At 53.9% G+C, this 15787-nt stretch overlaps 1 protein-coding gene across 2 annotated transcripts in view; it reads right to left on the reverse strand.

Annotated features, from left to right (window-relative positions):
- The window catches only part of SDK2 (sidekick cell adhesion molecule 2), a 313701-nt gene that overhangs the window by 40685 nt on the left and 257229 nt on the right, over nt 1–15787 (reverse strand). The window contains exons 29-36 of one of the 2 annotated variants that reach the window (XM_005584828.5): nt 15531–15725; nt 13098–13299; nt 11703–11806; nt 11102–11172; nt 9142–9277; nt 6130–6186; nt 4684–4785; nt 4413–4528 (exon numbers count right to left, since the gene is read on the reverse strand). In XM_005584828.5, the coding sequence (XP_005584885.3) occupies nt 4413–4528; nt 4684–4785; nt 6130–6186; nt 9142–9277; nt 11102–11172; nt 11703–11806; nt 13098–13299; nt 15531–15725 (983 nt within the window). The remainder of the gene's footprint in view (nt 1–4412; nt 4529–4683; nt 4786–6129; nt 6187–9141; nt 9278–11101; nt 11173–11702; nt 11807–13097; nt 13300–15530; nt 15726–15787) is intronic. The other variant, XM_005584829.5, reaches the window with a different exon arrangement.

A 15787-nucleotide genomic window follows, 5' to 3' on the forward strand; every position in this document is an offset into this window, starting at 1 on the left:
CTCCCACCAACAGTTGTGCAAAGGTTCCCTTTTCCCCATACCCTCACCACCACTTATAGCTAGACTTTTTGATAACAGCCATCCTTGCAGGTGTGATGGGATATCTCACTGTGGTTTTGGTTTGCATTTCCCTGAGGCTGAGCGATGTTCAACACCTTCCCAGATACCTGTTGACCATTTATATATCTTCTTCTTCTTTTTTTTTTGAAATAGAGTCTTGCTCCGTCACCCAGGCTAGAGTGCAGTGGCATGAAATTGGCTCACTGCAACCTCCACTTCCTGGGTTCAAGCGATTCTCTTGCCTCAGCCAGGTGCCTGCCGCCACGGCCAGCAAGTTTTTGTATTTTTAGTAGAGACGGGGTTTCACTATGTTGGCCAGGCTGGTCTCCAACTACTGGTCTCAGGTCATCTGCCCACCTTGAGCTCTCAAAGTGCTGGGATTACAGGTGTGAGCCACCGTGCCCAGCCTATGTATCTTCTTTTGAGAAATGTTCATTCGGGTCCTTTGCCCCATTTTCTTTCCCTTTAGGTGGATGAGTTCCTTCCATATTTTGGCTATTAACCCCTGGTCATATGTATGGTTTGCAAATATTTTCTCCCATTCCAGAGGTTCTCCCTCCTTCTGGAAGCATGTTCTTCCCATGAGCTCTGAGACATCATTCCGTTTTTGGTTTCAGGGCTCAATCTGTAGACTTCTCTTGTTCTCTATCTTTCCTTGTCTAATCTCTGGCTTTCAGTACCATCTACATGCTGAGGACTCCATAATTCACATCTCTGGTTTGATCCTTCTCTCTTGAACTCCAGACATACATCTCTGACTCTGTTCTGTCTTCCCTTGAATGTCCAACAGACGTCTCAAACCAAACACATCTGGAACCAGACTCCAGATCTCCCCAGCCTCCTCCTTCACCAGCTTTGTCTTTTCCTGCTCCATCATCCTACGGACCCTGGGGCTGTCCTTGTTGCCTCCCTTTTATCCCACTCCATGTTCAATTTGTCAGTAAATTTTTTTTTGTTTGTTTGTTTTGGAGACGGAGTCTTGCTGTGTTGCCCAGGCTGGAATACAGTGGTGTGATCTTGGTGCACTGCAACCTCTACCTTCTGGGTTCAAGTGATTCTCTTGCCTCAGCCTCCTCAGTAGCTGGAATTACAGGCATGTGCTACCATACCCAGGTAATTTTTGCATTTTTAGTAGAGATGGGGTTTGGTCATGTTGGCCAGGCGGGGTGTGAGCCACCACGCCCAGCCTGATTTGTTAGCAAATTCTACCAGCTCTGATGTTAGGACTAACCGAGTGCTGCCACTTCTCACCCAGCTCTCACCTGATCTGAGCCCCCTTCATGGCCCACCTGGATGGTTCAGATGCCTCCCCACGGCTTCTGGGCTTTCCCCATTTCAGACTACGCTCACCGCAGCAGCCAGCGGGACCCTCTACAGGTCCCAGTCCTCCACTCAGAGGACTTCACTCAGAGTGAAAGCCAAAGCCCCGAAGGGCCCCAGGTGCTCCAGCCCCGGCTTTCTCGTGTCCCATCGTGCTCCCTGGAACTCACTCTGGGGACACACCAGGCTCTCTGTACACCCCAAGTACCTGACTACCCTGAGACCTTTGCTCTTCTTTCCTCTCTTTCTGGATCTATGTGATTTGGGCCCTGTTCTCCTTCAGGTTTTTGCTCAAATATCACCTTCTCATTAAGTCCTTTCCTAACAACCCTTTTGTTTTTTTAGACAGAGTCTTAATCTAGGCTGGAGTGCAGTGGTGCAATGATGGCTCACTGCACCCTCACTCGGCTGGGCTCAGGCACTCCTCCCTCCTCCCTCCCCGGTGGCTGGGACTACAGGCATGCGCCACCACACCCGGCTAATTCTGTTATTGTAGTCTGTTTTCTTTTCATAGAGACAGGCTTTTACCATGTTGCCCAGGCTGGTCTTGGACTCCTAGAGTCAAGCAATCCACCCACCTCAGCCTTCCAAAGTGCCAGGATTACAGTTGTGAGCCACTGAGCCCAGTCCTTAACAACCCATTTAAAATTTCAAACCCTGGCTGGGCACAGTGGCTCATGCCTGTAATCCCAGCAATTTGGGAGGCCAAGGGCAGATCACCTGAGGTCAGGAGTTTGAGACCAGCCTGGCCAACATGGCGAAACCCTGTCTCTACTAAAAATACAAAAATTAGCTGGGCGTGGTGGCGGGCGCCTGTAATCCCAGTTACTCAGGAAGCTGAGGTGGGAGAATCGCTTGAATCTGGGAGGCAGAGGTTGCAGCGAGCCAAGATTGTACCACTGCACTTCAACCTGGGCGACAGAGCAAGACTCCATCTCAGGAAAAAAAAAAAAAAAAAAAGAAATAAATAAAATAAAGTAAAATAAAATAAAACAAAACAAAATTTCAGGCCGGGTGCGGTGGCTCACTCCTGTAATCCCAGCACTTTGGGAGGCCGAGGTGGGCGGATCACGAAGTCAAGAGATCGAGACCATCCTGGTCAACATGGTGAAACCCCATCTCTACTAAAAATACAAAAATTAGCTGGGCATTGTGGCAGGCGCCTGTAATCCCAGATACTTGGGAGACTGAGGCAGGAGAATCACTTGAACCTGGTAGGTGGAGGTTGCAGTGAGCTGAGATTGCGCCACTACACTCCAGCCTGGGGACAGAGCAAGACTCCGTCCAAAAAAAAAAAAAAAAAGAGAAAAAAAATTCAAACCTCCCCATGGATCTGGCTCTCCCCTAACCTGCTTCATTTACCACCACCTGGCGGTATTATTTCCTTTGTCCATTGTTGGTCTTCTCTCTCTAATGTCTAAGCTCACATTGTCCCTGCTCACTGCGTTATTCCCAGCTCTGAGAACAATGCTGGGCACACAGTAACTGCTCAATAAACACATGTCATTGACCAACTGAAAGACTGGAGCTCTCAGAACGTGCATGAATGTGCCTGCCACGCACCAGTTGTGTGCAGTCTGACGGGAGTGCAGTACCAGCTTTGCTGTGCTTGTTGGTTGATGAAGTTAATGCATCACTGATGTTCGCGAATGTTGATGTCAGTACGTTGGTTATCACATGTCCAAGAGGTAGCATTTTCTCCATTCCTTTCCACAGTTTCCGCTCAGGTACGGGTTATGTTTTCTGGAGCGCGTAGACCTCTGCTGTATTATCTATGGTGTTGTGCACCCACACATTTTCCCGGGTCTGTATATTAACTTCCAAGCCTCAACAGTCTGGTGGCTGCCAAACTGCTGTTGGTGCTGCCTTGGCCCCTTTCTTTTCCCGTGGGAGGCATATGCTAGGGGGGCAATGTTTAGTTTTCCCAGCTGGTGCTCCTGGGCAATGCCATGAGGGGTGTCATTCTTCTTTAGGGCTTCCTTGGCAACATGCCTTTCCTCCTTTCTTCCTCCTCCTTCACCCCAGATGCAATGAGACTCCTATGCTGGATTTTGTCCTAAATCGGGGCTACCTGTATTAATGAGCTGTGTGACCTGGGTAAGCTCTTTCCCTTTGCTGACACTCCTCCCACCTGTGGGATGAGGTGCCTCGCGTCTCTCCTACTCCCCACTTAGGCCATGGCACTGGGGCTCTTCTCTGGAGTAACAACCAGCTGCCAAGAATGAGAGTCGACTGGACACTGGTGCAGGAGGCAGACACAGCTAAGGGTTATGTGTTCTAGCTGTTCTAACCAGGCAGACACATTCCTTCTAATTTCTGGAGACGGAGTCTCACTCTTGTTGCCCAGGCTGGTGTGCAGTGGCAGGGTCTTGGCTCACTGCAACCTCTGCCTCCCGGGTTCAAGCGATTCTCCTGCCTCAACCTCCCAAATAGCTGGGATTACAGGCACCCGCCACCTTGCCCGGCTAATTTTTGTATCTTTAGTAGAGACGGGGTTTCACCATGTTGGCCAGGCTGGTCTCGAACTCCTGACCTCAGGTGATCTGGCCGCTTCGGCCTCCCAAAGTGCTGGGATTAAAGGTGTGAGCCACCGTGCCTGGCCTAGAAATTTTTAAACAGTGATTTCCAAATACTAGGCAGTGATGCTTTCTTTGCTAACTGGCTATCTGATTAATATCAATATTGTAATTACGGGGCCAAAAGCCCCTTGGAGGGGTCTTAAGTTATGTATGGGGCTGGGGGTTGGTGGGGAGGGATGTGTGTGCTGCTCAGAGATGGTATGAGCCGAGGGATGGCTAGAGTTTTTGCACCTAAGCTCAGCCTGCCATCAGGACGCTGGAGGGGATGGATGTGGTTCAGCTTCAAGTGTACAATATTTCTGCGAATTGGGTCCAAATAGCCAAGGCGGCAGGAGCTGGCTGGATGAATGGAGGGCCTGGGGACCTGCATGCCTCCCACATATGACTTACTCCCCAGCCCCCGACCTGGCCCCTCGTCCATGCACCTCTTTGCTCTGCCCGAGGGCACCCTACCTTGTACCCCTGGATGTCTCCATTATGGCTGTCCAGCGGAGGTGGCTCCCAAGTCACGTCCAGCTGTGTGGCCGTGGCGCCGTGGACGACCACGTTACGAGGTGCTGCTGTGGGCACTGGAGGGCGTGCAGGGTAGGCAGTGAGCATGCGAGTAAACCTGGGAGGGTAGGAGGGCTGGGCGGGATGGGGAGCCCAGACTCCGCCTCTTCCAGCTGAACTGGGTGGGGCTGGGAAAGGCATGCTGGGGCCAGACAGGGTGTTCGCTGCTCACCTGCCTCCCCGACAAAGACCTCCTGCGGGGTGCTGGAGGGCCCCTCGCCCACAGCGTTGTACACGCTCATCCGTATCTCGTACCGCCTGTGCTTGTTCAGGTCTATGGGGGAGAGTGGGGGAGGGGAAGCACACTGAGGTCACTGTCCCTGCAGGGAAGGTGCCCCCCAGGGAGGGTGGAGGCTGCCGGGGGAGGAATGAGGCACCCACGCCATTCTAGTCCCCTCTGTGAAGGTGCAGGAAGAAGGAGGTGAGAGGCGGGGCCCCCAGGGGATGCTCCGTGCCAATCTGGACATAGGGCCATGCTGGTTGGCCTCCTGGCCTAGGGTGACCGTACATTTTATTTCTCAACTGGACACTTTTGAGACTGAAAAGCACTATGAATATTTACACTGGGACAACCAGTGTAAACCAAAACTGTCCTGGGCATGCCTGGCCATAGCTTCTCCCGCTACCCCCAGCGTGTCCTCTTTCCCCACCGTGACAGATGCCCAGAGTCCCCATCCACCAACTCTTTGCACAGCAGGGCTTAGCTCCAGGGGGGAGGGGCACATTGGATGCGAATTCTGGAGTAAGAAACCTGATGTTTCTGCCAAGTTTGAGGTGCTTGGCTGAGAACGCCTGGCAGAACTTGGGAATGGGATGCAGCTGCAAGAAACGGATGCAGTCACTGTCTCCTGTGGCTGAAAGTTTCTCCCACCCTCTCCACTCTTTTCTCTGGGTTCCCTGCCCCTGCTCCCTTCGCCTGAGTGGAGTCTACCCTTCAGCAGGGCTGTGAGAGGGGTGTCACCCTTGCCTAGCTGTTTATGCAGCCTGTGTTGGCCACTGGTTGACGGAAGAAGGAGGAAGGGAATTTAGCCTTAAATTAGTGCTATTTTCTCCTGAGCATGAAACCCTCTTGCCTGAGACCCTGGGTCTCAGGAAGAACCATGGCTGGGGCTTTAGAGAAAGATCAAGGGCTGGGGCGTGCAAGCAGAAGGAACATGCCTAGTGCATGGGAGGATGACGGACGCAGGTGACTAAAACTGCTGTCACCTCCCTCCGGGTGCGGGGCCAGACTGTAAGACCCAGTTGGGCCGAGAAGTGCCTTCAATGCGACTAGATGGGGCAGCAGCCACGTGGACACCTGCCCACCTACCCAGCAGCGTCCAACAGCTCCTGCTGCGGCCCCGCTGTCACTGTCCCTCCACCCAGCGGAGCATGGGGTTACACACTTCCCTTTTCCAGCCCACACCGGACAGAGGGCAGGCTTGAAGGAGACTTTCCCTGGCATCGGCCTACTTTTCCACGTGTTTAGGGTTATCACTTGTGTTCAGGGCAGTCCCGTTCCTTAAGCCCCCTGGGGTGGGCACACTTCCTCAGCTGTGATCAGGTCTCTCGAGGCCCCACTCCCAGTCCCCGTGGGAGGCCTGGGCCCGCAATGAAGCCGCCATGCAAGGAGACTTACTGTCCAGCTCGTACTGGGTGAGGCTGGGCCGGCTCAGGTTCCGCATGGAGTACATGGCTATGGGGTGGGGGTGCCGGGGCGGGGCGCAGAGGGAGACAGCAGACAGAGGAGGTTAGTGCCCACACATCCCCACCCACAAAGAAACCCCGGCCAGGCGGGGCTGACGGTGTGAACAGACAGAAAGAATGTTTCCAGATTTCCAGTGCTGAGTTACAGGCCAGGATAACAGTGCAGTGGTGGCAGGGGAAGGTGGAGGCTCCCTGGACAGTCTGCCTCCACCCTCCACCCTGGTGTGCCCCGGCCCAAGGTGATGTGAGCCCCTTGTAGCCCAGCATCTCTAGGGACATCTCTGGGGCACCCTCTCACCCCCAACTGTCTTCCTTGTTTCAGGGCAGAGTTCCTGGAAACAGCATGAAATACTGGAGTCGTTAATTTCCTCATATGAACCACAAACAATTTTACTACTAGGAAATATGACTGTATTATACACAGGCAATATAAAATCACAACCACAAGCACACGTGGGCAAAAAAAAAAAAAAAAAAAAAAAAAAAAGAGAAAAGAAAAAATGTCCACCAAAAAGGCATGCTGTCAGATCAGCTACTTCAGTTTTTGTATTAATATTTCTTTGCTACATGCTCAATCATTTTGTTGTCTGCTAACTCACTAGAAGACAGGCACAAAAGGCTTGGGAGAACCAAGGGAGGAAATGTGAAAATGAAGAGGCTGAGCTGGGCACAGTGGCTCATGCCTGTAATCTCAGCACTTTGGGAAGCCACGGTGGGTGGATCACCTGAGGTCAGGAGTTCGAGACCGGCCTGGCCAACATGGTGAAACCTGGTCTCTAATAAAAATATAAAAATTAGCCAGGCATAGTGGTGCATGCCTGTAGTTCCAGCTACTTGGGAGGCTGGGGCAGGAGAATCGCTTGAACCTGGGAGGCAGAGGTTGCAGTGAGTCGAGATCATGCCACTGTACTCTAGCCTAGGCGACAGAGCAATACTCTTGTCTCAAAAAAAAAAAAAAAAAAAGAAAGAAAGAAAAAAAATGCTGGGCACAGTGACTCACACCTGTAATCCCAGCACTTCGGAAGGTCAAGGCAGGTGGATCACCTGAAGTCAGGAGTTCGAGACCAGCCTGGCTAACATGGTGAAACCCTGTTTCTACTAAAACTACAAAAAATCAGCTGGGTGTGATAGTGTGTGCCTTTAATCCTAGCTACTCAGGAGGCCTAAGCCAGGAGAATCGCTTGAACCTGGGAGGTGGAGGTTACAGTGAGCTGAGATTGTGCCATTGCACTCCAACTTAGGCAACAAGACTGAAACTCTGTCTCAAAAAAAAAAAAAAAAAAAAAAAAGAAGAGGCTCTTAAACTGCCCCCTTCTCCTGCTAGTCTGTTGGGGTGAGTGTCCCACACCCACCTGAGTACCCAGTCCTCTGGGGTACCCCTGCCTGCTGCTCTCTTCTATGCATCAGTCATGGAGTCCCAGGTAGGTGGATAGAAGATATTCAGGGAAGGAGGCTCTTTATAAAAATCTCTAGTGGTCTGAGTCCAAATGTTAGGTGAACACAAGCACTTCAGACCCAAACAAGCCAAAGGTGTAGATGAACATCAGCTTTGAGCCACTGGGAAAACCTCAGTTTTTTCTTTCATTATGTACCAAGGTGTTCTAATTATTGTTGCTATCTGCTGTGCTGTAAAATATTTTATTGGTTGCACCACTTTGCAGCATTTTGTCTAAAGCTCTTAACTGTCATAAATGCACCTAATTGTCTGCCAATGTGGAATACTAAATAATTATTATGTGAGTGACTGATTTACTTTGAAAAACCAAAAAACAGGCCAGGCACGGTGGCTTGCACCTATAATCCCAGCACTTTGGGAGGCCAAAGCGGGCAGGTCACTTAAGGTCAGGAGTTCAAGACCAGCCTGGCCAACATGGTGAAACCCTATCTCTACTAAAAAAATAAAAATAAAAATAAAAAATTAGCTGGGCATGGTGGCGCACACCTGTAGTCCCAGCTACTTGGGAGGCTGAGGCACAAGAATCACTCGAACCCAGGAAGTGGAGGTTGCAGTGAGCTGAGATTGCACCACTACACTCCAGCCTGGGCAACAGAGCAAGACACCGTCTAAAAAAAACCCACCCAAAAAAAAAAAAAAACCCCAAAAAACCTGGCGTCCTGGAGCATCTGCACCCATCATGTATCATCTCCCAGACTGGCCTCGGTCCACCTGGAGCCTGAGCCTCGGTTCCAACCTCGTGCTCTCTTGCTATGTGACTGCAACAGCCTCCAGCTAGGTGCTTGTCTCTGGCTCCCCATCCTCCCACCATGGCTAAGCCATCATCCTCATGCCACCAAAGTGGCTCCTAACACAAAAGTCCAAACACATCTTTCCCTTGCTGTGATCTGGGCGTCGGCCCTCCCTGACATTTCCACCTGAACTCCCTGCTTTCTTTCCTTCACTCCAGGGGGCAGGCTGGGTCCCCAGGACAGGCAGGGCAGTGACTTCCCCCAGGAAAAAGAGGGGGCCAGGACTACTGCTTTTGGGGTGTGACCAGGTGAGGCTTCTGGTCCCTCAAGGGCAGGGTGCTCCTTCTCATGCACCAGGTTGTCCCTGTCTCTTTGTCCTGGTTAACTTGGCATCATCCTTCTGTGTTAGCACCAGTGCTGGTGCCAGGGAAGGCTTGCCTGGCCCTGGCTTTAGGCCCTCTTAGAATGTTTCCTTCCCAGCTCGCCTGGCTCCTCCTCCAGCCTGCAACTCCAAGAGGGCGGGGACCTTGCCTGTCTGGATCATCGGTGTGCCCCACAGTGTCTCAGGGCCCATAGAAGGTGCTCAGTCAATATTCAGTAAATGAATGAATGGGATGGGAGGAAGGAGAGGCACAGACAGGGGAGGGAGGCAGGGTTTCAGGTTAGAGTGGTTCCAGGAAGCTGAGAGCTCCAGAGCGGGAAGGTGAGGGTGACCACCCCGTCCCACCCATTCCCCCGGCTCCCAAGTGTCACTCACAGGTAAGCTCGGCCCATGTGGCGCCTGGGTTGTTGATGCCTCGAAGCGTGAAGCCCCTCAGTCCTTCATAGAGCAGCTCCCGGTATCGGATCCGGAAGCCCAGGAGGATGCCATTGATCTTGTCCTCTGCTGGCGGCTGCAGGGAAGGGAATAGAGGATGAGGAGGGGACCTGGACCACCACCCACCCCGCCCCACGCTCTCTCATCATGCCTTCTGCAGCCACAGAGCAGGGACTGTGTTTTAACCAGGAAAATAAATCAAAATAATATTGAGCATTTTAAATTTACAAAGCACTTCTGATGAGGCCATTTCATCCCTGCAGCATTCCCTGGAAGGAAGGAAGGGCAGGAATCCGTAATCGCCTTTTACCAAAGCAGGAAACTAAGGCTCAGAGATGTAAAGGAACTTTCCCAAGATCACACAGCATCATTGGGGCCTGGAGCACACAGCTGTTTTCCTAGAGCCGCTCCTTCTTCAGTTCCTTTGTCTTCAAGGGCTGCCTTCACCCGATCACCAGCCTTCCCAGACCTGCTGGTCCCTGCCTGGATAATACTTCCTGGTGTTTCCTACAAGCTGAGCCCTCTCCTACTCTTAGTATAAGTAAGGGTGAGTGCACCCCTCACCCCTTCATCAAGTTCTCCTTTGCTTCCTCTCCTGTCTACAGCTCAGCTGGAGAACAGGCTTCGGGAGAAGGTGGAAACTACTTCTTAATGATACTGCTTATAAAGAACGGGCTGACCAGCCTGGCCAACATGGTGAAACCCCATCTCTACTAAAAATATAAAAATTAGCTGGGGGTGGTGGCACATGCCTGTAGTCCTGCTTGGAAGGCTGAGGAAAAAGAATGGCGTGAAGCTGGGAGGCGGAGCTTGCAGTGAGGCGAGATCGGGCCACTGTACTCCAGCCTGGGCAACAGAGCAAGACTCTGTCTCAAAACAAAACAAAAATCCCCAAAAACCAAAAACCTGCTGAAACAACTCAGCCTTTGTTAGCTCCTTAATGGCTTCCCCGGCTGCCACGGGCACCTCCCTGCCCCCTCCGCCATGTTGCTCCAGCCTCGTCCTGGTCACAGATGCACTAAGTAATGTTCATCTAAGGGAGCGTCCTCTCCTTGAGGCTGTGTCTCAGGCTGTGGGGCGGCAGGGGGGTCCTCCTGGCTTTGTCTTCAAGGGCTTTCCCTTTGTGGGGCGGCAGATGGCTGAAGGGGAGTGCCTGCCCCTTTGATCTGGAGAAGTGGTGACAGGAGTTCAGTGCTTTGAACTTTTAGTAGAGATGGGATTTTGCCAGGGGTCCCTCTCATGTGGGTGACCTGCTGAGCCAAGGCAGACTTCAGAGGGCACAGGAGGGCCCCGCAGGGCAGGACCCCTGAGCAGCCTGGTCTCTGAGGTTGGCCTGGTCTTCCCCAGGCCATGGCAGAGCAGGCAGTGCCAGTGAAGAGTGGGCATCTGGAAGGGGTATGGATGAAGGGGGGCATTTCCTCTCTACTTGCACAGTGATAGTGATGGGCATAGGTCTCTATGAGGAATCCCTTCACTGACCAGTGGGGCTTCATGGGGACTCTGGGGGCCCCGACAGCACCAAGCACTTTCCAGTCCGAGGACTCAGCAGGCCTGAGGCTAATACACCTGGCCCTGCCACTCACGGGCTGTGTGACCTGGGGCCATTCGGGTCCCCTCCCTGAGTCTCAGTGGTCGTCTGCAGAAGGGGATGACAGCACCTGCCTGATGTGACTATCTGGAGAGTGTAATGAGGTGTGTTGTGTGAGTGTGTATGTGTGGGCACGCGGTATATAGACTGTTCTATCGCACGCACACGCCTGGATTTCTCATGGCTTCCCAGGTGCTCTGGGGGCAGAGAACCTGGGGGCTCCATGCAGCCCTGGTGGGGACTGCTGGCTTTCCAGTCCCAGAGCAGAGCTCGTCTGGGTCTTCACGGAGCTTCCTGCCTGCTGGGCCGTACCTGCCATCGGATTAGCACGGAGGTGGTGGTGTGGGGCGTCACTGAGAGGATGGTGGGTGCCTCATCGGGGGCTGTGGAGAGAAGCAGACAGGTGGGTTCTGGGGGCCACAGCTTCAAGCCCCCCAGGAACCCACTGGGGCCAGATTCTGCTAATACTGGACTAGGGGCAGGTCCAGCTTGCATCACCCTCCATGCCTGCTGGCCCGACTGCTGCAGAACAAAGGGCTCGTGTAAAGGGGAGGGAGGCAGGGGCTGTGAACTGACCCAGCCCAAACCCCAGGGTCCCAGAGCCCCCTCCACTCTGCTCCTCGGAGCCACAGGCCGCTTCTGCTGCTGCTGGGAACTCCCGTCCCGCTCACTGGCCGCTTGTGGGACACGAGGAAGGAATGCGCCACAGGCCAGGCTGGGCCTGGGAGCCTGAGCCCTTGGCAAAGGTGTCTCTGGTCCAAGCCTCCCTGAGACCCTACCCCGGGAGCTGAAGGCCCAGTGGATCCCATGCTCCTCTCATCTTTGGAGGCCACCTCCTCCCAGAAGAGAATGCGCCGTGCCCGGGAGGTAGCCAGTGGGCTGACAGAGAGACTGCTGGGGAAGGGGTACTGACCGGCCTGCAGGGTGGTCAGCGACTCCGACTCCTCGCTAAACTCGCTGTCGCCAATGTCATTGGTCGCCTTCACTCGGAACTTGTAGGACGTGAAGGGCTTCAGCCTGTGGGGGGAAATCAGGGCCAATAAGCCAAGGTGCTCCTTAAAGGCCTCGCCCCCAGGCCCCCACCAGGGAGTCTCCGTGATCCGCCCCTGCTCGGGAAAGGGTGTGGGGTGCCGGCCCACTACACAGAGGGCACACCGAAGCTCAGAAAGGAGCTTTGCTACAAAGAGGACAAATTGGGACCTGGCCCCAGGAGTCCCAAGCACCTAGACCAGGTCCTCCAGACCATGCCAGCTTGGAGTGCCTTTAGCCCCAGTTGTAAGCCATAGGTTCCCGGGAAGAAAATGCCTGCAGCTTCTCCACCTCGGAGAACCATGCAGCCACAAAAGCACCAATGCCTCCACTCGGAACAAACTCCTCCGCTGCCCCACAAACTGCCATCTCTTTCTTTTTTTTTTTTTGTTTGAGATGGAGTCTTTGTTGTTGTTGTTGTTGTTGAGACAGTCTCACTCTGTTGCCCAGGCTGGAGTGCAGTGGTGCGATCTTGGCTCACTGCAACCTCCGCCTCCCGGGTTCAAGCGATTCTCGTGCCTCAGCCTCCCGAGTAGCTGGGATAACAGGCACGTGCCACCACACCCAGCTAAGTTTTCTATTTTGCTAGAGACAGGGTTTCACCATGTTGGCCAGGCTGGTTTCAAACTCCTGACCTCAAGTGATCCTCCTGCCTCAGCCTCCCGAAGTGCTGGGATTCCAGGCATGAGCCACCGTGCCCAGCCTCTCTTTCAAATGTAGTAAATTAGGGAAGAGCTGAGGTTCTCAAGAGTTAAGCAGTACTTCATCTCTATAAGCCTTACTTCCTCTCGGAGTAAACGTCTCTCTTTTAGATTTATAGGGGGTGGGAGAGGCGGGGAAGAAAGTATTGCTCAAAACTCCCAGTCACATCAACTGGAATATAAAAAATACAACCCACTCAGAATTAAATTGAAGCTAGAATTTCGGAGTGACACTCCACTCCCCTATTAAAGCTGGAGAGGAAGATGCCACCCGGCTGGAAGAATCACTAATGAACGATGACAGGCACTTCGCTAAAGGGGGACTTCTAGGCTTCAGAAATAGATAATTAAGAGGCAACCTAACAGGGTTCTGGAGAGAACAGAGTGAAGGAGAGCAGGATAGAGCTAATTCGGGAGGGTGAGAGTGGACGCGGAGGCCACCTGGGTGGTGCATGCCAGGAGGAGAGCTGGGGGCAGGCTGGAGGTGTTTCCAGAAGGCCCCCTACCCAGTGGAGGAGCGCCGCTGGTCCTGGTGGGGAGAGGGGAGGCGGGGATGCTGGCATGGATCCGGGCCTCACCTGTCCACAATGAAGCTGGAGGCGTTGTGGCTCACGGAGGCCGAGTGCAGTGTCCACCTGCCGCTGGGCAGCTCGCGGGTCTGGATGGTGTAGTAGCGCACAGGGGAGAGCCCGTCGCTCCCCGGCTCCCAGGACAGCAGCACGCTGCGTGCTCTCACATCCTCCTGCTGCACCACGGGCCTGCTGGGGGGCTGCGGGCGGTCTGGAGGTGGCAGAGGGGGAGGAGCAGGTGAGTGGGCCAGGCCGTAGTGGAGGGGGCTGGACTTTCTCCAGGGAGGAAAGGAGGTGATCTGGGCTCATGCCCGGCGTCCCTTTCCAAGCCCAATTCTGTGCACGCAGGATCCTTGCAAGTTCTCACACCTGGGTACAGCCAGCACCTCTCTCCGGGTCAGAGGTCCACCCTCAGACTCCCAGAGCCCTAGGATCTGAGAACTTACAGCTCCTCAGTGCAGCCCTAGGCAAGGACTGACGGTGAGGAGGGACAAACACCCACCCAGCTCCTTTGCTCCTGCCTGAAACGAGGCCGAGCCCGGCCCTGCGCTGTCCCCGATTGAGCAGGATGAGGCCGTTTCCCTACGAGGGAGGGACGAGGGACGCTGATTCATTCCAGGCCCGAGCTTGGCTTCCTTCTCTCGCCAGCCTCACTGCCCCGCCCCTCCTGCAGGGCTTCTCACACCTCAGCAGTACTGGAATTCGGAACAGATGCCTCTGTGGTGGAGGCTTCCTGTGCACTGCAGGATGCTCAGCAGTGTCCCTGGCCTCCACCTGCTTGATGCCAGTAGCACTCCCACACCGTGACAACCAAAATGTCTCCAGACATGTCCAATGTCCCCTGGGGCCAAAGTAGTCCCCAGTTGAGAAGCACTATACAAATGGATTTTCCTGAGTACATTTTCTTCTTCCTTCCCTCCCTTCCTGCTTCCTTCCTTTCTTCCCTCCCTCTCTCTCTTTTCTTCCTTTCCTTTCCTCTTTCTCCCTCTCTCTTTTCTCCCTCCCTCCCTTCTTCCCTCCCTTCTTTCTCCCTTCCTTCCTTCTTTCCGCCTCCCCTCCCCTCCCCTTCCCTGCCCTCCTCTCCCCTTCCCTGCCCTCCCTTCCCTTCCCATCTTTCTCCCTTCCCTTCCCTTCCCCTTCTCCTCCCCCTTCCCCTTTCCCTCCTTCCTTTTTCTTTCTTTATTTAAAACACAGACAGGGTCTGTATCTGTTGCCCAGGCTGGAGTGCATTGGCACGATCATAGCTCACTGCAGCCTCAAACTCCTTGATCCAAGCAATCCTTCTACCTCGGCCTCTTGAATGGCTGGGACTACAGATGTACACCACCACACCTGGCTAATATTTCTTTTTTTTTGAGATGGAGTCTCACTCTGTAGCCCAGGCTGGAGTGCAGTGGTATGATCTTGGCTCACTGCAACCTCCGCCTCCCAGGTTCAAGTGATTCTCTTGCCTCAGCCTCCCAAGTAGCTGGGGTTACCGATGTGCGCCACCACGCCCAGCTAATTTTTGTATTTTTAGTAGGGACGAGGTTTCACCATGTTGGCCAGGCTGGTCTTGAACTCCCGACCTCAGATGATCCACCTGCCTTGGCCTCCCAAAGTGCTGGGATTACAGGTGTGAGCCACCATGCCTGGCCTATGGTTAATATTTCTATGTTCTGTAGAGATGGGGTCTCACTATGTGGTCCAGGTTGAGAGGATTTTCTAATGTCCCTTTCAGGCCAGTCAAGTCCAAGGCTTGCTTTTGGGGAGCCCAAGGTCAGGCAAGGTGCCAGCTCAGGGCAGCAGTGCAGCGGCAGCTGGAGCTCCAGGCTGCAGCACTGATCCCGCACCCATCTGTCGTGACAAGGCCAGGGCTGTGAGCGGGGAGGGGAGAGGGAAGATGGTCACTAACCCTCCCTTAACTAATTAATTAATTAAATTAGACAGAGTCTTGTTCTGTCACCCAGGCTGGAATGCAGGGGTGCGATCTTGGCTCACGGCAATCTCCGTCTCCTGGGTTCAAGTGATTCTCATGTCTCAGCTTCCTGAGTAGCTGGGATTACAGTTGTGCACCACCACGCCTGGCTAATTTTTGTATTTTTAGTAGAGACGAGGTTTCGCCATGTCAGCCAGGCAGGTCTCAAACTCCTGATCTCAAGTGATCCACCTGCCTTGGCCTCCCCAAGTGCTGGGATTACAGGCATGAGCCACTGAGCCTGGCCACACACTTTCCCTTTAGGAAACCAGACCAGAGCAGGGTCCTTGGGAGTGAACTTGCAGCCCATCTCTGGGAGTCTACTAGACCCCTCGCTGACTTTGACTTCAGAGATTGGGGCCCACCTTCCATTCTCACCCAGGGCACTGCTGCTCATACCAGCCATCCACTAGGAGCAGCTCAGAGCACTGGCTGGCACCCCTCAGCTGCCCCCCAGGCCTCCCCTGGCCCCTGTGGGCAGTCACCTCTCTTCTCGGTGGTCACCACCAAGGCCTCGGCGGCATCTCCCCAGCCCTTGCGGGTCTGGGCCGTGATGCGGAACAGGTAGACAGACTCTGGCTTGAGACCTGTAGCTGTGTACTGCCGGGCGCTGGGTGCCAGCACCTCCACGGTGGCGGTGTTGGCCGTGGTGGTGTTGAGCCGGTGTGTGATCTGGTAAGCTGTGGGAAGGAAGCACATGGCTATTATGGCAAGCAAGGCAAGCTGCCCCTAGGGTCCCAGG

The sequence above is a fragment of the Macaca fascicularis genome, chromosome 16, assembly GCF_037993035.2.
Source record: "Macaca fascicularis isolate 582-1 chromosome 16, T2T-MFA8v1.1".
Lineage (NCBI taxonomy): Eukaryota > Metazoa > Chordata > Mammalia > Primates > Cercopithecidae > Macaca > Macaca fascicularis.